Source organism: Schistocerca nitens, chromosome 4, assembly GCF_023898315.1.
Source record: "Schistocerca nitens isolate TAMUIC-IGC-003100 chromosome 4, iqSchNite1.1, whole genome shotgun sequence".
In the NCBI taxonomy this organism is placed as follows: Eukaryota; Metazoa; Arthropoda; class Insecta; order Orthoptera; family Acrididae; genus Schistocerca; species Schistocerca nitens.
In genome coordinates, this window is record NC_064617.1 from 579,379,941 (window position 1) to 579,406,930 (window position 26,990).

The 26,990-nt window shown below is 38.5% G+C and overlaps 1 protein-coding gene across 1 annotated transcript in view; it reads left to right on the top strand.

Annotated features, from left to right (window-relative positions):
• Positions 1 to 26,990, top strand: part of LOC126251853 (death-associated protein kinase dapk-1-like) — a 305,116-nt gene that overhangs the window by 141,843 nt on the left and 136,283 nt on the right. Inside the window, exons 11-12 of the mRNA XM_049952529.1 lie at positions 2,449 to 2,649; positions 7,816 to 7,970. Of these exons, the coding sequence (XP_049808486.1) occupies positions 2,449 to 2,649; positions 7,816 to 7,970 (356 nt within the window). The remainder of the gene's footprint in view (positions 1 to 2,448; positions 2,650 to 7,815; positions 7,971 to 26,990) is intronic.

Genomic DNA, 26,990 nt, shown 5'->3' on the forward strand with positions numbered 1-26,990 from the left:
ACTGATGACAGTGCCACTAAAGCAGAGTTATTAAACATGGTTTTCTGAAACTCCTTCACCATAGAAGACGAAGTAAATATTCCTGAAATCCAATCGAGAACAACTGCCAAGATCAGAAACATAGAAGTAGATATCATTGGTGTCACAAAGCAGCTTAAATCAGTTAATAAAGGCAAGGCTTCTGGTCCAGATTGTATACCAGTCAGGTTTCTCTCAGAGAATGCTGATACAATAGCTCCATATTTAGCAATTACACACAAAAGCTTGCCCACTGAAATATCCGAACCTAAAGACTGGAAAATTATTCAAGTCACACACCAGTACCCAAAAAGGGAAGTAGGAGTAATTCGTTGAATTACAGGCCCATATCACTAACGTTGATTTGGAGTAGGATTTTGGAACATATACTGTATTTGAACATTATGAAGTACCTTGAAGAAAATGATTTGTTGACACATAGTCAGCACGGGTTCAGAAAATATCGTTCTTACGAAACACAACTAGCTCTTTATACTCATGAAGTAATGAGTGCTATCGACAGTGGGTGTCAAATTGATTCCATATTTTTAGATTTCCATACGGCTTTCGACACCGTTCCTCACAAGCGTTTTCTAACCAAACTCCTTGCCTATGGAATATCACCTCAGTTGTGTGACTAGATTTGTGATTTCCTGTCAGAAAGGTCACAGTTCTTAGTAATAGACGGAAAGCCATAAAATAAAACAGAAGTAATATCAGGCGTTCTCCAAGGAATTGTTATAGGCCCTCTATTGTTCTTGATCTATATTAATGACATAGGAGAAGACCTCAGTAGCCGTCTTGGATTGTTGGCAGATGATGCTGTTATTAACCATCTTGTAAAGTCATCAGATGACCAAAATTAATTGCAAAATGATTTAGATAAGATATCTACATGCTGCAAGAAGTGCCAGTTGCCCCTGAATAAAGAAAAGTTTGAAGTTATTCACATGATTACTAAAAGAAATTCGCTGAATTTTGTTTACGCGATAAGTCACACTAATCTTAAGGCTGTAAGTTCAACTAAATACTTGGGGGTTACAGTTACAAATACCCTAAATTGAAATGGTAACATAGATAATGTTGTGAGTAGAGCAAACCAAAGACTGTGATTCATTGGCAGAACATGTAGAAGGTGCAACAGATCTACTAAAGAGACTGCTTATACCGTGCTTGTCTGCCCTGTTCTGGTGTATTGCAGTGTGGTGTGGGATCCACATCAGATGGGACTGATGGATGATATCAAAAAAGTACAAAGAAGGGTAGCTCATTTTGTATTATCACAAAGTAGGGGAGATAGTGCCACAGACATGATATGTGAAGTGGAGTGGCAATCATTAAAACAAAGGCGTTTTTCATTGTGACGTGATCTTCTTAGGAAATTTCAATTACCAGTTTCTTCCTCCGATTGTGAAAACATTCTGATGGCACCCACCTACATAGGGAGAAATGATCATCACGATAAAATAAGAGAAATCTGGGCTCGCACAGAAAAATTTAAGTGCTCGTTTTTCCTGCACGCTGTTCGAGAGTGGAACGGTAGAGAGACAGCTTGAAGGTGGTTCATTGAACCCTCTGCCAGTCACTTTATTGTGAATAGCAGAGTAATCACATAGATGTAGATGTAGGAGAATCAGTTATTAAAAGTGTATGGATAGCTGACACCATAGGTAAATCAGAAAAATTGCTAAAATATGACTAGATAGATAAGAAAATCTCCTCACCAAGCAGTGGCAGGAGAAAATACATGTAAAGGTTAAAGAAATATGCAAGCTTTTGGAGCCAGTGGGCTGCTCCTTCTTTGAGAAGGACTGAAGGTGAAAGAAGAGGGATGAAGGAGAACGACTGGAAAGGTTTAGGAAATGGGGGAGGGACTACTCTGTCTCATCCTGTATTCCAGAATGAGATTTTCACTGTGCAGTGGAGTGTGTGCTAATATGAAACTTCCTGGCAGATTAAAACTGTGTGCAGAAGTAAAGCTGTGAGGAAGGGGCGTGAGTTGTGCTTGGGTAGCTCAGTTCGTAGAGCACTTGCCCGCAAAAGGCAAAGGTCCTGAGTTCGAGTCTCGGTCCGCCACACAGTTTTAATCTGCCAGGAAGTTTCATCCTGTATTGTTGCACACAGAAGGGGGAAATATAAGAAAGATTATGATTATTTACAATACAAAATAAATTTGAATTATTATTTACTTATTAAACTCAAAGAAACATTTTCTATCATTTAGGATGTAATGCAAACCATTGTTTTCTCCTTATTTAAACTTACTTTCTGAATGACAGTTCTTGTCATGCCACTTGTCCTTTTGTGTCTGTAATTTGCCAGACAGAGTGATAAATTTTTACTCTCAGATTTCCGTACATCTGTATTGGGAACTGGAACAATCTACAGCATGACATGAGTTTTGTTATATGTGTATTCTCTCATCCACAGGATGGCGGAACAGCATTACATGAAGCAGCATTACATGGTCGTACAACGTGTGTACGTCGACTCATCGCGTGCCCTGACATTTCACTTGATATTCCAGACTGTAATGGCCGAACACCTCTTCATGTGGCTTTGGCCACTGTTCGTGAGGACTGTGCGTTACTGCTCTTGCATGCTGGAGCTGACGTTGATATGTGTGATGTGGTAAGACATCTGCTACTAAGGTAATATTTTTTTAATTGCATGTAATTTTGAGCAGGTATTACATAAATTATAAAGAAACAGTAAGCCATTTTGTGAAAATATCATTACTGTAACACTTATTACCAAAGATAGATGAAGAGTATGTCGATTGATTAAAATTGCAGTGAATAAACAGTATAATTGGCTTAAGCTGACTTTAATGAAAGTGCTTCTTTTATGTAACAAATCTCTTTATAACATAATTTTAGTACTGTTCTTTATTACTATTCCTAAATTAATCAAATATATTTTAAATCGAATGGTGCTGTGGTTGTTTTTATGTACAATGGCATCAAACTTAAGAGTCCTTTTAGCACAAAATCATGTGGATTTTCCAACTTCCTTACCTATAAAAAAAATAATAAATCATCATCAGATACATCAGACCATTAAAGGAATTGATTTTCTAATAGTCATATACTCTTCATTGTTGATTCTTCAGTGGAACATGATTGATTACTTACTCTTTTGTGCTTCAGCCCATGTAGAGCCTGAAATATGCTCACGATTTTTATTTACTTAAATCTGGCATATTTCGTGATAGTACCTTTTCCGTGAAATGTTTACAAGATGATATTTGTCTTGGTTTCAGTCGTCTAGTGGAAGTATGATTCCACGATGCAGTTTCGTCGGCTGCAGAAATGACCTGGTTCAATGCGTTTGCCTCATTTTTGGTGCTTCAGATACCATTTCTTCGAATGTGGTTTCTTCTTAAAGTTTATATAAAAAAAGTAGTAACATAATTCATTTTTTCCTGTTCACTAGAAAATATTTATAACGGTGACCTGCACATTGTTCTACCGTCAACACACACCAAAAGACATTTTACACAACCTTCCACTAGTAATCAGTCTCTTTGATATTGTTCGTCACATCTACTAATAGTAATCAATATGCTGTCACTCTCAAAAATATAAGTAAATTAACATAAAATAAGGCAAATTACAATAAAAAAATTCTGACAAAAATATAAGAAAACATTTACAATTTGGCATCGACAACTCCGGTAGAAAATAACACATCTCCCAGATCCATTACAAGCCTTAGCCTCTCCAACAGTTGCAACCCAGTCTTAATGATCTGCTTGCCATATCTTTCTCAGATCATTCTGCACATCATGCAGCCATAGTTTCCATGGTCTTCCTTTGCACCTTCCTTCTGCCACCTGTATTTCCTCTGTAGACCTTCATGACGGATTTCTCCTCTGACATTCAATCTACATGGCCGAACCATCTTAATCTGTTACTCTTGATTTCCAAAACTAGGTCATTATAACCATATAGTTCTTCTAATTCTTTGTTGTTGCATATTGTCCATTGCCCTGCCTCACCCATTGCTTCAAAAATCATTCTTGTTGTTTTCCTCTCCAATTTGTCAGGAACTTCTCTACTGCCGCAGTTGTCCACATTTCGAGCCATTCATTACCATCAGCCGTATAAGTGTTTGATATATAGTCACCTCCGATTTTCTGCTCAGGCTATGTGACTGAATAATCTTAGTTGGGGTCCAGTAAGCTTGATTCCTATGGCAATCCTTGCTTTCATTTCTTCACACATGCTGTTATCATCACTTAGCAGCACTCCAAAATTCTGGAAATCCTCACATCTCTCAAAGTTGACTCCATTCAACTGGCATTTGTCTCTAACAGCAGTGTTACTTCTGGGAGCTAAAAGATATTGAGCTTTAATGTTGTTTACGCGGAGTCGCAAGATGTCTGCCCCCTTTTCTCGATTGCAAAATCCTTCTCCCGGCTCTTTAAGGCTTCAATACAGCTTAGAAACATCATTGGTGTATGCTAGGTTTTCGTTCATTTCATGCCAGTGTGTGTCATTTGTACCAATCTGATTAGTTTACATGGAAATTCCATGTCTATTTGGGTCTGATACAGACCTTTCCTTTTGATGCTGTCATGAGCCTGTGTAAAATCTACAAAGAGCTGATGCACATCCACATTATATCCATAGCACTTTTTCATTGTTAGCTTTACAGGGAAGATACGGTCAGTTGTTGATTACCCTGTAGAAAACTACCATCTTTTCAGCAAGTGGAGCGATCCCATAGCAGTGACTTTGGCTAAGACTTTGTATATAACGAGTAAAGTGATGCAGTGGTAATTTTCACATATTGCTTTGTCCCTCTTCTTATGAAACAGGCAAATGATGGCCATGTTCTGCTAGTTCAGCTCATAACTCATTAAAAACAGTTTAAATTGTTTCCATGGCATGATGGCATCCCAGTTAGGATTTAGATCTTGTGACGGTGAGAGACTACATAAGATTCCTAATGTTAGTGGAATGTTCTTCAAATTGTGCTGACACATTGTAATAACATCAGAGTGTTACAATTCTTGTTGGAGGTGCAAGTCACCTCTGGTTCTTTTGTATGCAAGCAAACAGCAAACAGGTGCACATAGTCAGACTGTAGCTTGCTGTATCATTTACCATCGAGAGCTGATGTCAGGTGTATCATACACCATTCCTCTCGTCTCATACAGAAGTCCTCTGTATAAGAACATGTATTACTGTTGCCTGAGGAATGTTCTGTTGACAAGCTGGATTCACTGTCTCAGTGACAAGTGTTTCTCCTGCCAATGGTGTGCGTCAACTTCTGCTGGAACTCATCAGTCCAGATGACCTTTTCCAGTGTTCAAGCAACTAATGGCAATGTTCCTGCATCCATACCTATTTCTGCAACATGCAGTGAGCATTGTGAGAAGAGGTACATGTGGTGTAGTGGCTTCAGCACCCATTAGTGAGAATGTGATTCTGGATGGTGTGGCTGCTCACTTGTTATTACTGTTAAGCATTGAATTTGGGGGAGGGCAGGGGTTACACTGTATTGTGGCATGTTTATCTGCTGTTAGTCTGTAATAGTTGATGATAATCTCTATCACCAGCAATTGACTGTGTCTACAGCGGTTTTCCCAGAATAGAGATGTTTACACTACATGTGTAACGCCAATGGCATCTGAAAAACCCAGTGGCTGTCCAGCAATAGGGATTGAGTTCTCCATGTGTCTGGCACTCATAATGTGATCATAATCAAATGTACTGATATTGTGGGTCTTTCCCATCCTGCAGTTGACTGTCCCAATGTTGAACAGTGCAAGATATGACATCCCAGTCACATAACATACCAACCTACTCTGTTGCCATCTTCACAGTAGCACAAACTGTCAAACACAGCAGCTGCCTCGCATACAGTTCATCATGACTGTATACTTTATCTGACAGTCATCATATTCTAGTTCCTGTACTTCTAATACTACATTGAAACAGTGTTCCTGTTTAGTAGTTGGTGCTGAAGGACTCATACTGAACAGCAGTTGTGTGCAACATAAAATGTAATCGAAGGGAAAATTTTTAGGTAAAGTATTCACTGCAGTAGGGATAACTTGATTAGTCCTGTTGTATTTAAAATATGTTTATTTTCATGCCAATATGATAACCTAACAATGAAAATTCCAGGTAGGAATATCAACCATGTAGGAAAAGATAGATTGCTACTTGTGGTAAAGAATATATGTTAAGTTGCAGACAGGCACAATGAAGACACTTACCAATCCTTTGGCTCACAGCCTTCTTCAGCAAAAGAGAAACACACACCATTCATACACACATGCTAGCACATCTCACATACACACATTTGAGTGAGGTGGTGTAGTGGTTAGCACACTGGACTCGCATTCAGAAGTACAAGGTTCAAACACACATCCAGCCATCTTGATTTAGGTTTTCCATGATTTCCCTAAATCGCTTCACGCAAATGCCGGGATGGTTCCTTTGAAAGGGCACAGCTGATTTCCTTCCCCATCCTTCCCTAATCAGAGCTTGCGCTCCATCTCTAATGACCTCGTTGTCGATGGGACGTTAAACACTAATCTCCTCCTCCACACACAACTGCCAACTCCGGCAGCTCTGGCCACAGTGCCAGAAGGTGCAAGCTGCTGTAATTAGCAGTTGTGTATGCATGAGGTGTGCTGGCTTGTGATGAGGTGTGCTGGCTTGTGTGTATGAGTGGTGTGTGTTTCTCTTTTACTGATGAAGGCTGTGGCTGAAAGCTTTATGCAGATGTCTTTTAATTGTGCCTGCCAGCAACTTAATGTGTATAGTAAATAGCAATCTATCTTTTTGAACATTGTCAGTAGGATAATCTTTATGGCCAAAGAGTTACTTTCTGTAACATTGTAAATATTTGTAAACTGGGTCAGTAAAAGAATTTCAATGTTCACCAATTGTAAAGGATGCTGTATGAGGAATGTACAGCATTTTATGAGATGATTTTACTAGGGCAAAGGAAACCTAATATCAGCATGTGTTCTGTGCATTTGTTGAACCATAACTGTTTGAATGTAAAGTAACTGAACTGTTGTCTGTTTCTCTCTGAGGTGAAAGAGATCTGCTTCAAAACAAAATCTTTTTGTTTTACATCAGCAGATTTCATTACCATTAAATTGGTAGTGATGTGTGGCCTTGGAAGCATGTTAACTCTAGTGTTTCACTATTGAAATGTATTTTACAGAGATCAGTGATGTGAATTGTGACTGGGAATGCTATAGTGAACTACTGGAATAGTTTAATGACATAATGGATAATATTTGATACACCTATCCGTGGTAGCTGTTTACAGATTCATGTAGTTCCACATGTACTATGGAATAGCACCACTGTGTAACACACATATTATTCACTACAAGTGACAAATTCCCTTAGTATATGCTCAAAAGTCACTGAATGATTGTGTTCACATATGATGAAATCTGTGATAGCAAAAATAATGATAAATGACAAAAACAGGTGACTATTGTATGAATTCTTGGTTTCCTGGTTTACAGATGTGGACACAATATAAATTCAAAGAATCTCAAATACGAATGAACTGACCAGAATCATGGTACATTAACTATGAAATAGTGAAAAATAGAATCAGGGTGAAAGTAGACACATACTTGTATTAAGTGTTTTATTTATTAAGAGCAATATTATCTTCTCCAAGAATATTGCAAATTACCCTAGAGAAATCTTGCATAAACATGTACTGTTGTTCAGTAATTTCTGACCTTTGGTATAGGGACTGCAGAAATTGATAATTACCCTTATAATTACATTCGAAACACTGTGTTTATAGGAGGGTGATGCACCTATTCATCTCGCTTCACGGACTGGCCTGCTGACTGCTGCTCAAACTTTGTGTGCTTTTGGTTGTACGGTTGACATTGCAGATGCAGATGGTCTGTATCCTATTCATTTAGCTGCACGCTATGGCCATGGAGAAGTCGTTAGGTAAGAGCATATTTTAATATGAGAATTATTAAGAATTTAAAATTCATTGTAATAATGAAGGTTATGATAATGTAGTGGTGGCAGTGCTGGTGCTGGTGCAGGTGTTGCTGCTGGTGGTGGTGGTGGTGGTGGTGGTGGTGGTGGTGGTGATGATGATGATGATGATGATGATATGATGATGATAATGATGGTGATTGGGATTGGAATCACTTCTAATTACAGAAATGATTATGAGCTAAGGATTTTAGCAGATTATTTATTTGCTGATCGTGGAGTTTTTAGAGTGATTTGTTCTGTGTCTTGATTCATACTTGGCAGGCCTCCTTAAGGTGTGTGGCTGAAATAGTTTTGCTAGGACTATCATTTCCTCCTTTTCCTGTTCCATTCAGTACTGGCGGAGGTTCGAGTCCTCCCTCGGTCATGGGTGTGTTTGTCCTTAGGATAATTTAGGTTAAGTAGTGTGTAAGCTGCTTAGGGACTGGTGACCTTAGCAGTTAAGTCCCATAAGATTTCACACACATTTTAAACTTTTTGTTTCCATTCACAAACGGAAAGATGGAAGAACAACTGTCGATTTATATCCATATGAGCTTTAATTTCTGTGTTTTTCTCATCATGGTAATTTTGTGAGGCATTTGTGGGAGGAAGTAGTATGTTGCCCAACTCTTCTTGACGTGTATAGCAATAATGGAAATACCTGATGGAGCAATATGTATAATAAGGGAAAGGCAGCCACTCGTCTATAGTGGATTGATGCTTGGAACACAGAAACACACAATAGAAAATGGAATTCACACTAGCTCTTTTTCTAGCAAATGTGCACACCTTCACATGCACAACCACACAGACATTCAAACGTATACTCCCGTGGCCATGGCAAGACTTGTTCACGTTAAAAGTCTATGTTTCATTGCTGCAAATCAAACCTGGGAATATATACTGATTGTGAAGTTGTTTTTTGACATATCAAAAGGTTAGTTCTGAAAATCGTATTTAGTTTATCAAGAGCACTTGGTCGTTTGTATTCTCCTGTTTATTTATTTTCTTGTTTTTCCCATCGTTGTCCTCCATTGCCATAGACACAAAAACTAATCACCTGATTTGCTCACATCATTCATTTGGTTTGTTCTAGCTTTTCTGTTTTGATGTGTTCCTTATACATTACATTAGTTTTGTTATAATTCATTTTCAGCCTACTTACAACTTGCTCCATTAATTTCTTTCATGCATTGTTGAAGTTTGTCTCCATTAGAACCGAAAAGTACATTGTCAGGAACAAAATGAATGTAGTTATAATATAAAATATTTCTTCTTTGTTTTCCCAGATTAAAAATCTGAAATCTTTTTTTAGGACTGTTGAGAATATTTTTCTGAAACTAGAATATCTCTGCCTGACTCCTTTTTAAATGCTTAATTTATCACTAACCTGATAGAAACTAATGGAAATTGGTAGCATTGAGATGTATCTTTTTCATTAGATGTAACATAAGATAAATCTGTGCCTTGTTTCTCAAGGGCTGAAAGTACAGATTCTGCCAAAACTGAGTAAAAATATTTCTCATGATCTGTGAGTCCCAAACAGTGTGCTTATTCATACTCATTGTTCAATTCTATATTTTCATTCATTACTTGCAGATGTTCCATGGTGCTGTATGTTCCTTTAAAAACACATTTTTTGTTTATTTTTTTCTTGCTTAAAACCAGTCTTTCCTTTTTTTCCTTAAAATCAGTCTTTCCTTCTCGTCCATCTGATAAGGCTCCCCTGTCCAGGGGTTCTGGGTGACTTATCTAAACTGTACCCCTTTCCCTAAACTTCTCCATTCCGTTTCCTTCACCCCTCTTCCTTCACCTTCAGTTCTTCCGCCAGAAGGAGCCACTGGCTCCGGAAACTTGTAAAAGTTAAATCCTTTTGCAAATGTGTTCCCCTGCCGCTGCTTGGTGACGGTATTTTTTTTTATCTGTCCATTTACATTATATTATCAATAATTGATTATTTTTGTTGTTACATATTTTTTGTTTGTTTGCTTGCTTGCTTAAAACAAAATAAATTTTCCTCTGCAGCAGGTACCAAACTTAGTTAATATCTTGTACATTATGGAAAGGAGAATTACTGGACTGTAGTTTTTCATTTATTGTTTATTTATTTGATTAATCAATTTGTTTATTCATATGGGGATTATCTCACAATGATATAAGATTCGCCATCATGATGAAATGCCGGCCAGTGTGGCCGAGTGGTTCTAGGCGCTTCAGTCTGGATCTGCCCGACCACTATGGTCGCAGGTTCGAATCCTGCCTCGGGCATGGGTGTGTGTGATGTCCTTAGGTTAGTTAGATTTAAGTAGTTCTAAGTTCTAGGGGACTGATGACCTCAGATGTTAAGTCCCATAGTGCTCAGAACCATTTGAACCATTGAACCATAATGAAATGAAGATAAATAACACATACAGAATATTCAAACAAATTTCGGCCTTGCAGCCGGTCGTCGTTCAATACTTCGCACGATATTTCAACTGGGCACCTGCCAGTCATCTTCAGGTGAGCCGTCGCAGACTGGTGGTAACGTCCTCTGCTCCGCAATATATAACGTACTGTAACTATTCTGCGCATGCGTCGAAAATAAAGTGAATAAAGAGGAGAACATGCCAGAACAATCTTTAGCTTTTCTTCCTCTCGTTGGCAACACTTCGTTTAAAATAGCAAGAATCCTCCGAAAATTTCAGGTAAGAGTGGTTTTCTGCACACCATCGAAGATTGCGGACCTTGTGGAATCAGTTAAGGACAATCTGTTACTACGAAAGGCCAGAATTTACAAGATACCATGCCAATGTGGTATGGCTTACATAGGTCAAACCACACGCACCGTGAAAGAATGCTGCACTGAACATCAACGTTACACCCGCCTTTTGCAGCCAAGCAAGTCCGCTATTGCTGAACATTGTATTTCTACTGGACATTCAATGGCGTATGAGAAAACAATGATTTTGTCCACAGCAACGTCTTTCTGGGACTCCATTATTAAAGAATCCGTAGAAATACGACTGGCGGAAAATCTGTTAAACCGTGACAGCGGCTACTAGCTGGACAGTGCATGGAATCTCATCATCTCCACGATTTGCTCAAATCGAAGACGACAGAGTGCGTCGACGGCCGTGGCAAACAGCAACGCATAGGGCGACTGAGTTCCGCTATTCCACCAACGAGGGCGCTGCCGGCGGGCAGTGTTGGTTCAACTATCAAGTTTTCGACGCATGCGCAGAATAGTTACAGTACGCTATATATTGCGGAGTGGAGGACGTTACCACCAGTCTGCGACGGCTCACCTGAAGATGACTGGCAGGTGCCCAGTTGAAATATCGTGCGAAGTATTGAACGACGACCGGCTGCAATCCCGAAATTTGTTTGAACAGTCAATTCACCGGGAAAATTTTAAAGTTCACACATAAAGAATTTATTAGTATGGTTTTATGAGGATAGTATAAGTTGTCGGCTGTGGTCTTGATGAAGGAACCATCCCAGCATTTGCTTGAAAAGTAATGGAAAACCTAAATTAGGATTGCCAGACAGAGCAAACATGCTTGTCAATATAAGTGTTTTAACAACTGCAGTGACTCAATTGATTGGTCCCTGTTACACAATTTGGTCAAGATAACTTAAAATATGAGACATAGTTTTGCAATTCATTGCTGCACACCCTAAAGACAACCTCTGGTTACTTCTGGCACTTAATCATGCTGCTATGCCCTTTGCACTAATTCCAGTTTGTTGGGAAACTGACTGCAGGGCCATAAACATGCAACTATTATGTATTGTTGAGGTATGCATGCTGTCTATACACACATTCAGAAAGTAGACTGGAACTTCGTCTATGGCTGCTGATCTCTCCATTTTTTAGTGTAGTCTTGCTGGCTTCAAGCTCTGTTGTGGGAAACATCTTTGTGCTTGCTGTTTAAGTCAAAGCGGGTGGGGCATGTGTTTAGGAAGAGCTTGTTGCAACTTTGTCACAATATCAGGTAAACAGTCATTTACAAAACAACAATTCCTGATGATACTCTCTTATTCTACCAACATATATGATTTGTATGTTGTTATACTTGTGTCTGCCTTTTCCAGTTTCATGTTTTATGATATGCTTTGTATTACTTTGAACTATTTTTTGCAGCAAGCAGTACCCTCCTGTAATTTTTTTTTCCATTTCTTTACCTTTGATAGTAATCTAGGAGCTGTGGAATAGTAATGCTTTTGTAAAGACTGAGAAATTTAAGTGTGTGAGAGTACTTTATAACACTGACAGTTGTCCCTCTAGTTTCCTTAGTTGCTGCTGTTGAAGTGGCTACCTTTTAAAATGTCTCTCAAGAATTAATTTGAACATTGTGCAGACTTTAGGGAACTTAGCATGTACCTTGTTTTCCATGTACACTACATCCCAGGTTTGATTTGCCAATACCATAGAAACAGTATGTATTTTCTTTTCTGAGAAGTTCTGTGGGTTTTACCAAGATTGTCTTTAGCTTTATTATCTGACAATAAGGATCGTGAAGGCCAAGACCCCTTACACATACTTTATAATTCTCTGTGTTGATATCTGTAAGTACATAGTTTAAGATTGATGGTGAACTTATTGATACCCTAGTTGCAATATTGTTTGCCATTACTGTCATGCCAAAAATGATCAAAATGTGTAGGAAGTTATTACTAATTTCTCATTAAACCTATGTTAATATTCATGTCTTCACTTGTTGTTATGTGAGATTTTGGGGCTGAGACTTTTTCAAGGACTCCAGTTAATTTGTTGAAGAAAGTGTCCCTACCTTTCGTGTACCTGTGAAAGAAATGTCTAAACTGGTTCAGATATTTTCAAGGAATGAGTTCCTGTTATCATGATTTATCCCCGGGGGGGGGGGGGGGGGGGGTGTAATCCAGCCCATGACAACAGTTATCTGACGACGTGTGGCCCCACACTTACCTGCTATACTCTCACTAATTAATGCCACCAACCTCCCTTTCCCAGTCCTGTTGTCGTGCAGATTGTACCTAGTGTAGTCCCATCTCTAGATAGTCCTTACTGGCGTAATGCAGTGAGTGCCCAGTCAACAGTCATCAGTGCCATCTCCAGCAACACATTTATTCACCATAAAGCACTGCCAAGTCATGATGTTAGGACAGCCCAACCATGCTCACATTTTTGCTACTGTTTAGTTGGCTCACAACCTATGATGTATTTTCAGTCTCTATCCAAGCTGTTCCCAGCCCCACACATTGTCACTATCAAATAATCTTTCATGAAATCCTTCCGCAAAGACCCTAAACCCACCATCCGATACAACACAGCGCTTAGACTGAAAATGCTGGTGATCTGATACTCATCTCCTAACACCTCCGGTAACTGAGGGTTGCTACCTAGCAGAAATATGCTCTTTTCCCTAATGTTAATGTTATTCCTAACCTTCTTACTCATAGGCAGAGTCTACTGCACATCTCCTACTGTTACACAATACTGAATCTCCTCTCCTTTCGTCTCTGTTACTGGCAGACTCAACAGAACTATCATAGTAACTGCCATCTGCTAGACTTCTGCCAAGTGCAACTGCCAGTTCCCAGCCCCCCCCCCCCCCCCCCCACTAATGCCTTTTTTTCCTTCATTAGCTCTCTCCCAGTATCATCGAGATGTACCCAAAGAGCACAGATCTTCCTTCCAGCTCCTCTATTAACCTGTAACTGCTGCAGTTTCAAGAGAGGGCTTCAGTGACCTCTCCAGAGTTCTCCCCACTACATCCTCCCTCCCTCCCTCCACTCTCCTTGAATGATGCTGTTTGGTACAGTTCTCACAATGCATCCCATTATTTATTTTCCTATGGCAACTCTCACAGTTTCCACTCATGGTCAACTAAAATAGCTATAGCAAAGGGAAAATAATCTCTCAATACACCCTTGCGAAGTTGAATAATTAGAGCATTATTTCAGTTTCTGAGAGACTCTTCCTCTGCAGACATTCTTTAAACAATTTTGCGAATTCCGTTCATATCACTTTACCTCCAACTTTATGTGTTTCTGTTGAAACACATTATTTCCACATTCTTTTCCTTTCTCCATAGCTCAAATGACTTTATACAGCTCATCTTCATTTACTTACAGAATGTTGTTAGTTTGGTTAACCATCCATGTTTCTGATTCATGTCGTCAGTTATATAAATATTTTAAAAAATGCTAGAACAATTTTCTCTCTTTTGTTAGTTAGTGTGCTATCTGGCTTTTGAACTGATGAAATGTGGTGTTTGCCCAATACAGTATTTTACTTTGTTTTTCTGATGCCTTTGCTGTTTTCAGTTGTTTCTTTTACCAGATTTTCATTGTATTTCATTACAGCCTCTGTAAGACATTTCCAAATAGTTTTTTTGTAATTAATGTTATCATTTGCTTGAAACTCTCTCGTCCTGTGTGACAGTTGCTTTATTCAGTTGGAGATTCTTTTCTTTTGCGTTCTTTGTGTCTGCAAATACCTTTGCTATTTGCATAAGTAACTTTGTTACATAGTTACTTCTTTTGTCTATATCTGTAAAGTCTTTAGTTTCTAAGATGCAGAAATTGCTGCTTAATTTACTGTTGTGTACCTTCATATTCTTAGCTTTTTCTGATCCACTGTCAGACTACATCCAACATTACAATTTTCCGCTACAGCTCCGATGTGAGATGATGCCTGAATCGTTTCCATTATTGTGCTCTCCATCTGATCCAGTGTTGGGATTCGCTAGACACATGGCAGCACATAGTACAAAAAGGTGACAACACAAAGCATATTGTATTCACAGATTTCTAATAGGATAATGACTAGTAGAAAACATGTAAGTGCTGATGATATTGTCAGGTGGCTTCTCGAAGACAATCTACCAATGGAGTGGAAAGTGATGAAGAGACACACCCTGTAGGAGATACCTGGAAAGTTAATCACGATGGCGAGGGTGATCTTCTGAAGTTTCTTTTTTCTGTCAAGCAAGAAGGTTTCACCAATCCTCGTGGTGTTCGATCAAAATCAGAACTTGAATATTTCAAACTCTTCTTCACTGATAATCTTACTAGCAAATCTGTGAATGCTACAAATGTGTATGCTACAGAAAAGATACAGAAAGTCACTCCACTTACAAAACTTTCAATGTGGCAGTCATGGAGGGATGTTTCATTAGAAGAACTGAAGTCTTCTCTTGGTGTAGTATTGAACATGGTCTTGAATTTGAAGGTAGAATTAGTTGACTGTTTTATGTAAGACTGGCTAGAATCAACTTGTGATAGGACATACTGTGGGGACCCTTATATGAAGTATTTCTTACCGCACTTTCACATTTTACTTATTATGCAATACACATTACACAATATAGCAAATACAACTTTGGTGCAGTGTATTGTTTCAGGTAACATTGCACATGAGATATATAAAATTTAACACAGGCATTTATTCAACTACAGCTCATTGAAATACAACTACCAGAAATCTTTAATTAATGGAAAAGTATGTTATTGTAATCATCAATTGTACAAAATTTACAGAGAAACTAATTATTTCATTTCTGTAACTATCAGACAATAATCACATAGAAATGGTAGTGTTAAAATCAGTTCACTCATTAAATGGAAAATTCAGTTATTTAATAAAATGTGAAAATTAATGTTTTGGGTAGATTTCTGGCTAACTTATGCACTGAAAGTTACACACTCTCACGAGATTACGTTTCTATAAAAACTCAAATCAGATTCTTTGTAATTAATTTTATAATTATGAGTTCTAGAACTTTCTGTCATAAACAAACTATTATTTTCATCATTTGATCAAAACAAAATTATTATGTAAAATTTGAACCTCAAAATCCATTTCTACATTATGTAAAGTATTCCAAAATATGTTAGCATCAAAATTCCTACTGTAGTTAATGAGGTATTAATTATTTTGTATCAAGTATTTTTAGTCAAATATCTCAAACAGAATTTCAACACTAAATCTGAAAAGCAATTTTAGAGATCAAATTTGTTATAATCAGTCATTCATTATCATCAAAATTGTAACTGTAATTTTGTGTGAAACATCTTGATTTTAATTGTAACTCAATTAATGTGACAATATTATGAGAAGGAAAGTTGCTACTCACCATATAGCGGAGATGCTGAGTCACAGATGGGCACAACAAAAAGATTTTCACACTGAAAGCTTTCGGCCAATGGCCTTTGTTGACAATAGACACACACACACACACACACACACACAGACATGACTGCAAATGACTGCAGTCCCAGGCAACTGAAACCATACGTAATTAATGTGACTCTGTTGAACAATACTTTCAAAGAACTTGTATTGTTAAGAAATTATACAAGCAGGGAGCCTAAGAGCCTGTGGGAGGGGGGGGGGGGGGTAGTAGTTTTCAGTTAGTTTGAGTACATGATCTTGTAAAGTCAGTTTCTGTGAGCTGTGCACTGTGTGAACATCCTGGGACAATATAAACATTAACACAGAATGCAAACTCTTTGTTGGTGTAAATTATTTAATATTATCGGTTTTTCAAATTGACTCCTGGGATTTCTGCAGTGAAGTAATTAATATCAGTCACACCATTTAACAGTGAATTGATGGAGAAAAGTCATTGAAACCAACGAGATAAGTACACAATCACAGCATTTCATTGAACTTAACGAACTCTTAATCTACGAGTACGTTAATCAAACATTTTTAGCTAGAACCTGGTAAAAAGAGAGTGTTAGAAACTCCTTTTTTCAAGGATGTTTCTTCTTATTATTCTTTTTCTTCCAGCCCAAATATTTTGGATACTGCATTTAGTTCCAGCTGTCAGAGCTCAGGTGTGTCAATATATGAGAGGGAACAAGATGAAGAACATTAGTGAGTATATTGACAGTAAATGCAAAGGACTTTATGTACCAAAAAGAAATGTGCCTATAGATGAGAGCGTAGTAGGATTCAAAGGAAGAATTCAATTCAAGTGCTACAATCCAAAGAAGCCTACGTAGTAGGATTTACAAGTTTTCTGTCTGTGTGATTCAGAAAATAGTTAAGCTGTTTGTCGCATTAAATATTATGGAAAGACAACAACAGAAAGTCTAATTTGTTCTGATTTACCTTTTGCAACCTGAATAATGGTTCAAGTGCTACCTTGTGCAGATGGTTCAGGCTATCACGTCTTTACTGACAGGTTTTACAAATGCCCTCAACTTGCTTCATATTCTAATGGGTACAGTTATGCCTTCTAAGAAGAAGATGGAACTTGCTGAATATGAGTTATGTGCATATCAAAAGCGGGATGAAAATTTTACACTAATGTTCAGAAAAAAACAGAACACCTTGAACAACTATATATAGAACATTCATACTCACAGGATATGTACGTTAGTATGTTCTGCAGGAATGATTAGCATTTCAGTCACCTTGATTCAGCATGTCTCCTGTTGCCTAGTAGGCCCTGATATATTTTTTCCAAGCATGATGACACCAACGCATATAAGATGTGAATGGTGTCCTGTGGTACAGCCATCCATGCTACATTCACCTGGTTCCAAATTTCATCTGTGGTGGTTGGGATTGGGTCACAGCACTGCACCCATTGTTTCACCATATCCCACACATCTTCGGTTGGCGATGAGTCTGAAGATCAGGTGGGCCAGGGCAAAAGGCTGACATCCCATGACCCCAAGAAGACATGTGTTCATGCAGCAATATTTGGTCATGCATTGTCGTGGTGAAAAAAATGCGTATGGGGTGTTGTGCAGAAAGGCTATAGCTACGGGTCATAGGATGTCATTCACCTTGGCCACACTGATCACAGTGCACTGGACACGCACAAACTGTGATTTGTGGTTGTACCCAATAGGACCCCTCATCATAAGGCCTTGAGTTGGTGCTGCTCTCCCTGTCTGAGGCAAAGCATAATGTGGCCCTCATTTTCCAACAAACAGAACCTGGATTCATCTAAAAACACTATCTGATGCCGTTCCTGTCCACAGTGGCATTGTTACATACACCATTACCATCTGCCATGTTTCTGCACATTCATGAAAGGTAGGTGGGGAAGTGCATAATCCGTGCCTTAATAAACAGTGATGGACAGTCATCCCCGATAGTGTATGACGTGTTAAATTGTTCCATTGTTGTGCCAGAGCTGAGAAGGAAGCAGATCTGTACTGCAATGCCAATCAGATGAGGTATTGATCTTCTTGGTGGGGGTGGGGGGTGGTCTGGGTGGTGTGACCTAACCTGTCATCATGTTCTACAGCCTTTCATGAGCCATTATCCACACACCTTTTGCACTGCTGAAACACTTCATCCCCATGAGCAACAATTTTCTGGATGGATGCATCGAATTCTCACATGCCAGTAATGCACCCTCTTTCAAACCCACTGATTTGACGGTACAGTTTGTTTCATTTATACATCTGATAGGCATCCTGTACCTCTGCTCAAATCACACTGGCCCATTACCTGTAGTTTGTAGTGACAACGAGAGCCACAGGCACATTTTATAGGTAGGTGGTGTTGAGCCATGGTATCGATGTTGACCTCGAAACCGTGGGCCAACATGATTCAAATGTTAATCATGTCTGCAGAACATATTAATGTACATGTCCTGTGAGTGTGAATGCCCTATCTCTAATTGTTCAAGGTGTTCTGCTTTTTTTCTGAACTTGAGTGATGTTCTTCATTCCATCAGAGATTAATGTTGAGTACATTCTTTGGTTCTCAGACCCAACTGATTCCTGGTTATAGAAAGAAAGAGCTTGTGTGGTTGCTGAAACCCACTGTTACTTTGGAATACACTAAATTTATTGGAGCAGTGGACAGGGCTGATCAATACAGTAGTTGATATGGTTTTACAAGATGATCATACAAGTGGTGGGAAAAATTTTTCTTCTGTCTGATTGAAGTTGATGTAGTGAACAGTAATATTCTTTACTCAAAAGACAAAAACAGATGTGGAGAACAACTGCAGATTCACTTTTCCTATAGGATAAATACTGTCGGCTAGCTAGTCGGCCAAGTGGGAAATACAATTTCAAAGAAGAGAGGAAGACCATCATTGCCTGACACCAAGTAGAGACTTATAACGCAAATTGAAAAGAAAAAAAAGAAGAAGAAAATCAATGAAGGACTGCATAGTTTGCAGCAAACACAAGGAGAAAGAGGAAGAAGTGAAACAATTTTCTAGTGCGAAACATGAAAGAGCAAGTGTGGACTCACCCACAAGAATGTTTCAAGATGTACCATACAGAAAATCTATAAACAACCATAAATAAAAACACCATATGTAGTTGCAAAAACTGTTGTTGTTGTTGTGGTCTTCAGTCCTGAGACTGGTTTGATGCAGCTCTCCATGCTACTCTATCCTGTGCAAGCTTCTTCATCTCCCAGTACCTACTGCAACCTACATCCTTCTGAATCTGTTTACTGTATTCATATCTTGTTCTCCCTCTACAATTTTTACCCTCCATGCTGATCCCTTGATGCCTCAGAACATGTCCTACCAACCGATCCCTTCTTCTAGTCAAGTTGTGCCACAAACTCCTCTTCTCCCCAATTCTGTTCAATACCTCCTCATTAGTTATGTGATCTACCCATCTAATCTTCAGCATTCTTCTGTAGCACCACATTTCGAAAGCTTCTATTCTCTTATTGTCTACACTATTTATTGTCCATGTTTCACTTCCATACATGGCTACACTCCATACAAATACTTTCAGAAACGACTTCCTGACACTTAAATCAATACTCGATGTTAACAAATTTCTCTTCTTCGGAAACGCTTTCCTTTCCATTTCCAGTCTACATTTTATATCCTCTCAACTTCGACCATCATCAGTTATTTTGCTCAACAAATAGCAAAACTCCTTTACTACTTTAAGTGTCTCATTCCCTAATCTAATTCCCTCAGCATCACCCGACTTAATTCGACTACATTCCATTATACTCTTTTTGCTTTTGTTGTTGTTCATCTTATACCCTCCTTTCAAGACACTGTCCATTCCGTTCAACTGCTCTTGCAAGTCCTTTGCTGTCTCTGACAGAATTACAATGTCATCGGCGAACCTCAAAGTTTTTCTTTCTTCTGCATGGATTTTAATGCCTACTCCGAACTTTTCTTTTGTTTCCTTTACTGCTTGCTCAATATACAGGTTGAATAGCATCGGGGAGAGGCTACAACCCCGTCTCACTCCCTTCCCAACCACTGCTTCCCTTTCATGTCCCTCGACTCTTATAACTGCCACCTGGTTTCTGTACAAATTGTAAATAGCCTTTTGCTCCCTGTATTTTACCCCTGCCACCTTCAGAATTTGAAAGAGAGTATTCCAGTCAACATTGTCAAAAGCTTTCTCTAAGTCTACAAATGCTAGAAATGTAGGTTTGCCTTTCCTTAATCTTTCTTCTAAGATAAGTCATAGGGTCAGTATTGCCTCACGTGTTCCAACATTTTTATGGAATCCATACTGATCTTCCCCGAGGTCAGCTTCTACCAGTTTTTCCATTCGTTTGTAAAGAAGTCGCGTTAGTATTTTGCAGCTGTGACTTATTAAACTGATAGTTCGGTAATTTTCACATCTGTCAACACCTGCTTTCTTTGGGATTGGTATTATTATATTCTTCTTGAAGTCTGAGGGAATTTCGCCTGTCTCATACATCTTTCTCACCAGATGGTAGAGTTTTGTCAGGAATGGGTCTCCCAGGGCTGTCAGTCGTTCTAATGGAATGTTGTCTACTCCTGGGGCCGTGTTTCGACTTAGGTCCTTCAGTGCTCTGTCAAACTCTTCACGCAGTATCATATCTCCCATTTCATCTTCATCTACATCCTCTTCCATTTCCATAATATTGTCCTCAAGAACATCGCCCCTGTATAGACCCTCTATATACTCCTTCCACCTTTCTGCTTTCCCTTCTTTGCTTTGAACTGGGTTGCCTTGTGAGCTCTCGATATTCATACAAGTGGTTCTCTTTTCTCCAAAGGTCTCTCTAATTTTCCTGTAGGCAGTATCTATCTTACCCCTCGTGAGATAAGCCTCTACATCCTTACATTTGTCCTCTAGCCATCCTTGCTTAGCCATTTTGCACTTCCTGTCAATCTCATTTTTGAGATGTTTGTATTCCTTTTTGCCTGCTTCATTTACTGCATTTTTATGTTTTCTCCTTTCATCAATTAAATTCAATATTTCTTCTGTTACCCAAGGATTTCTACTAGCCCTCGTCTTTTTACCTACTTGATCCTCTGCTGCCTTAAGTACTTCATCCCTCAAAGCTACCCATTCTTCTTCTACTGTATTTCTTTCCCCCATTCCTGTCAATTGTTCCCTTATGCTCTCCCTGAAACTCTGTACAACCTCTGGTTTAGTCAGTTTATCCAGGTCCCATCTCCTTAAATTCCCACCTTTTTGCAGTTTCTTCAGTTTTAATCTACAGTTCATAACCAATAGATTGTGGTCAGAGTCCACATGTGCCCCTGGAAATGTCCTACAATTTAAAACCAGGTTGCTAAATCTCTGTCTTACCATTATATAATCTATCTGATACCTTCTAGTATCTCCAGGGTTCTTTCACGTATACAACCTTCTTTCATGATTCTTTGACCAAGTGTTAGCTATGATTAAGTTATGCTCTGTGCAAAATTCTACCAGGCGGCTTCCTCTTTCATTTCTTAGCCCTAATCCATATTCTCCTACTAGGTTTCATTCCTTTCCTTTTCCTACTGTTTAATTCCAGTCACTCATGACTATTAAATTTTCGTTTCTCTTCACTACCTGAATAATTTCTTTTATCTCATCATACATTTCATCAATTTCTTCATCATCTGCAGAGCTAGTAGGCATATAAACTTGTACTACTGTAGTAGGCGTGGGCCTCGGGTCTACAATAATGCGTTCACTATGCTGTTGGTAGTAGCTTACCCGCACTCCTATTTTTTATTCATTATTAAACCTACTTCTGCATTACCCCGATTTGATTTTGTATTTATAACCCTGTATTCACCTGACCAAAAGTCTTGTTCCTCCTGCCACCGAACTTCACTAATTCCCACTATATCCAACTTTAACCTATCCATTTCCCTTTTTAAATTTTCTAACGTACCTGCCCGATTAAGGGATCTGAGATTCCATGCTCCGATCCTTAGAATGCCAGTTTTCTTTCTCCTGATAACGACGTCCTCTTGAGTAGTCCCCGCCCGGAGATCTGAATGGGGGACTATTTTACCTCCGGAATATTTTACCCAAGAGGATGCCATCATCATTTATCCATACAGTGAAGCTGCATGCCCTCGGGAAAAATTATGGCTGTAGTTTCCCCTTGCTTTCAGCCGTTCGCAGTACCACAACAGCAAGGCTGTTTTGGTTAGTGTTACAAGGCCAGATCAGTCAATCATCCAGACTGTAGCCCCTGCAACTACTGAAAAGGCTCGTGCCCCTCTTCAGAAAATACATGTTTGTCTGGCCTCTCAACAGATACCCCTCCGTTGTGGTTGCACCTACGGTACGGCTATCTGTATCGTTGAGGCACGCAAGCCTCCCCACCAACAGCAAGGTCCATGGTTCATGGGGGGGTTGCAAAAACTAACATAAAAGAAAATATAGTTGTCAAGTGCCTCATATCACATTTTATTTTCTTAAAATACTAGCGGAATAATCCATAAGCCCTGCCATTGTTAACTGCATAAAATAAATAAGGTTTGCAGAGAATGCAGTGAGTAGAAAAATTGGGTTGGATAGGGTTAATTGAATTATCAGCATTTGCATCTCTTGACTTCATGTCTGATTAGTTGGTTTCTTTCGAGTACAGTACATTTGACAAAATAAAACTGCTCCCATGAAGTATGACTAAGTCCCACACGAGACATTGTTTGCCTATACAGCCACATCACAGTTTGTGTAAACATTTCTGCCCCATTGATGCGCATGTTGCGTTATAGCGGCAACATATTACTGTGTCAGTGAAACACACTGTACACAATATTGGAAATTAAAATCAATTAAACATTATACACGGAAGTATAGGATCTGACAGAGATTGCAAAATATGTAGTTGTTTGAACGACAGAGCTAGGTGTGATCTAAAGGTGGTGTTAGCATTGCTGTGCAATTAGCTCATGGTCAAAGTGTCTGATCATCACCCATAGAATGAGAGTTAGGTTCCACCATCTTCTCAGTACTATTATATGCCCCATCACGGTAGGTGCCAATGCCTTTCTGTGGTAGTTTCTCTTGCTTCAAAAAGTACAAAACTGGTGTATATTATTTGTAGCCTTAGGAGAACTATTATAGTATGAGCCGAAAACAGTATCAAAAAACTCCCAAAGTTTTAAACAAAGTTCATCCAAGTTATTTTAAGGGCATTCATTTTATAGGAGTCAGAGAAAATACTATTGTGTGGAGAGGAGTAAGTTATTTTAGATTAGTCAGACTTCTAGCAAATTTTTGTCTTTCTACGAGGCTCATATTTCAAATTTCTAACTGAACTATTATTCAATTCTTTGCCCAAATGAAACAGGTGGTGATATATTTTTATTAAATTAAACACTCAAATGTAAGCACCAAGCGCAACAGCAAACCTTACGCCCTTTTATCCAGTAACACTGAAGCTTACTATCACTCCCAATTTCAAAAACAATTAAGTCCAAATTAAGTTGCCAAAGATAAAGTTTTGTCTGTCTGCATAAAACTATTTATAGAAGTAGCAGGCAGAATGAAAAAGCAGGTGCAACAGAAAAAATCATTAAATTAAATCAAGTAAGATAGAATACTTGTTTAACGATGAGCTCATGAAATTTTGTCTCAAAATTACAAATGAGCTGGGAAAAATAAGTTCAACTATTAAGCGTAGTGGGTCTGAATAAGATGCTTACATTCTGTCAGGCAGTATTTATTAAAATCCAATGGAACATGTAGAATGATCCAAAAGAGGTAGTCAGGTAAGAAATAGCACAACCTTCCAATTGACAGGACAAGCAAAGAATATGGTTTTCCAACATAAAGTGTGGTTTATTTCTCCATAGTTTGTAAGAAAAATTGAGTTTAATAATGTTAGTGGTCTGTGGGTATAAAACTTCAGATGACAGAATGATGAATTGCACTGCTCTCTGCCTTACTGCAATTACAATTTAATTTGAGAAAATGCGTATTCATGTTCTGATTTGACACAATTTTTAATGTACTACCTTAATATCTGAAGTTGAGTAGCTGTTGCAACAATATTCATTTGATGCTACTCTTCACAAAGTAATCTTTCATTTGCTACAATGAATTGTTCTTCAAACTGAGCAGCATAACTAGGAGACTAGGTTTCTAGCATAAGATGACTTATTACTAACATGTGATAGACTATGTGTACTTATATGTGACAGTATCCAATACTATGGTAACTTTGTCTTGCCACCCTAGTAACTGAATTAAGACTCATATTTTTAATAAGTGTTTTGACAATTGTGTGAACTTTGTGAAGACATCAGGTGATGACCCTGTTGTGCTAATACTTGATGGACATCATATAAAATTTGTTTGATATACAAAGCAAGAGGAAAATGTGTCCATGTCATCTGTTTATCACCTTATTCCACACATAAAATACAGCCTCCTTTGTAGAATTCATGAGACCTTTTAAAATGCATTATCTTCAAGTGTTGGATGGCAGTACATATAGCAATATTATGAAGGAAGCAATGGATCAAAGGAAATAGAAATACACAGGACCTGCTAATATAGCAGAAAACTGATGAAGTTGATCCGCAAAAAACAGAAACCTGATGGGCAAGTAACCCAGCTCAAGTAGCAACCTCATTTTCGATCACGAGGTTAATTGGAGAGACTTGCTCATGAGCAGTAACAATGGAAAATGCTACAAATGGCCTTTGGAAATCGAGACGTTTCCCATGAAACAGGCATATACATAAAATAATGACAATGCAGTACACCAGGAGTTTGGCATACAAGATAAAACAATGAAGTTAATGTTTAGTCCAATTGGTATCCATCCAGCTCCCAAAATCATCTAGCCACATCAAGAGCCACCTGATCTTGTAAAATCAATGCTTTCTGAAACTGTTAAGTAGCTAACATTGTCACCATACTGGGAACATTTGAAACAGTAAAAAGAGATGAAAGCTGTAGTGGAATCAAAGGAGACAGAAACAAAATTTTTGTTTTTGAAAAAGAGAAAAACACAGGAAACAATCTTGCAGTCGTCCTTGTGTCACACAAATTCAGTCGAGGAAAATATTTCAAACGTGCAATCTGAAGAAGATGGAGACACTGAATGTATATTCTGTGAAGACTCTAACAAGAGAAATGGGCACAGTGTATGAAAAAGAGTTTTCGTATTACCTGACTACACTTCTGTTGCACAATAAACGCAGAAAATGTTGGAGAGGCAATAAGGAAGACAAGCATTATTTTAGTGTTTACCTGTTCGTATATTGGTGGATATCAATGTTTTCTCTGACTGTCTCATATTAGGACACCATTTCTATTTCTATTCAGACTGACTTGTGAAGTGGTACAGTTCGCTGATTCTTGATGCAGTAGTCCTGCTATGCCATACCACTAATGGTAACATGGTATTTCATTTCGAACTGCAGCAGGTCAAGGGCTGTAAGAGAACAATACATTATGCTTTACTCTATTGTCAACAGTGCCTGTGTTACTAGCTGCAAATACTTGTGAGTTGTTATTTACTTTATTATTTCTCATTCTGTTAGTTCCAGTGTTGTGCCTCCTATCTGTGTAACAGAAATTACTTTCTTTTCTACTTGTAAATTTTGACAGATAATGATTACCTTTACTTTTTTCTGTGTGTGTGTTTTCTGTACAGCAATTTTTCCCTGATTAAAATCTCCTCTTTCTCCATTTAATGTATCCAGACCTACTATAAATGTTAATTGATTATCCACACTTGTCCATCCACTATACAAGATTTCTTTCCACATGAAGTAAGGTGATCTCTTCGCCTGGTTCATGAGTCATGCTTGGGTAGCTCAGTCTGCAGAGCATTTGGTCATGGAAGACTACGGTCCTGAGTTCAAATCTCAGTCCAGCATACAATGTTAATCTGCCAGGAAGCTTCATATAAGCGCATACTCTGCAGCAGAGTGAAAATTTCATTCTAAATGAAAATCATGTTCCTCCACAAAAATCTGTCATCAATATAGCAGGAAGAAGGGAGACATATTAAATAACATTACCACAATGCTTGTTCGAGCATTTTGCAAATTTCCTTGTATTAAGTGTTAAATAGGATGAATTCAATAAATAAAATTTAAAGTACAGTAATTTCACTTAAATTTCTAATTAATAAAGATGAAGTATCAAATGTTGTAATGTGAAGTGGTGTGAGACGAAGGAAGTTTCACATCAGTAATGAAGGTAGTATGAGGTACACCCATAGTTGGCATCAGTTACCTGCCTCATCCAAGGAGGCACAGAGGCAGTCGGCCTCTGGAAATATGTCTCATCATTCATGAGACTTGCCCGTGTATCTATGTCTGAGGGGCAGGTTTCGGCCAGTGTAAGTTCATGTGACACTTCATTTTTGGCCCACAAATTTGGAGTGGAATTCAAGTCTGGAGCTTGAATAGGCCAAGTCCTGAGCTTGAATAGGCCAGTTGATAAGGTTGACGCCAGCCTGTTGCAAAAACCATTGTGAACAATTTGACTTCTGTGAACTGATGAGTGGTCTTGCAGTAGCTGGATCACCTGTTGTTCTCAGAAATCAACCATTGTCCTCACTACTGATGGGTTCTGCTCCTCCTGTGATTTGAGTGACCTGCCATTCATTTATGACCGTCCCCAACTTGCCCCTCTATCCTCACCAAGGAAGCAACTAATAATTCCAGAAGGTAGGATAATGTAATCAGCTTTATTTTATGTGGATCATTGAGATTGTTAAAAGTTTTGCCCCTGATGGTAAATAATGGCTAGCATTTCTGTCTCATAATGTAGTCAAATATGACCTTTGTCAAATCTGGTATGGTATCCTAAATTTTCCGTAGTTAATTG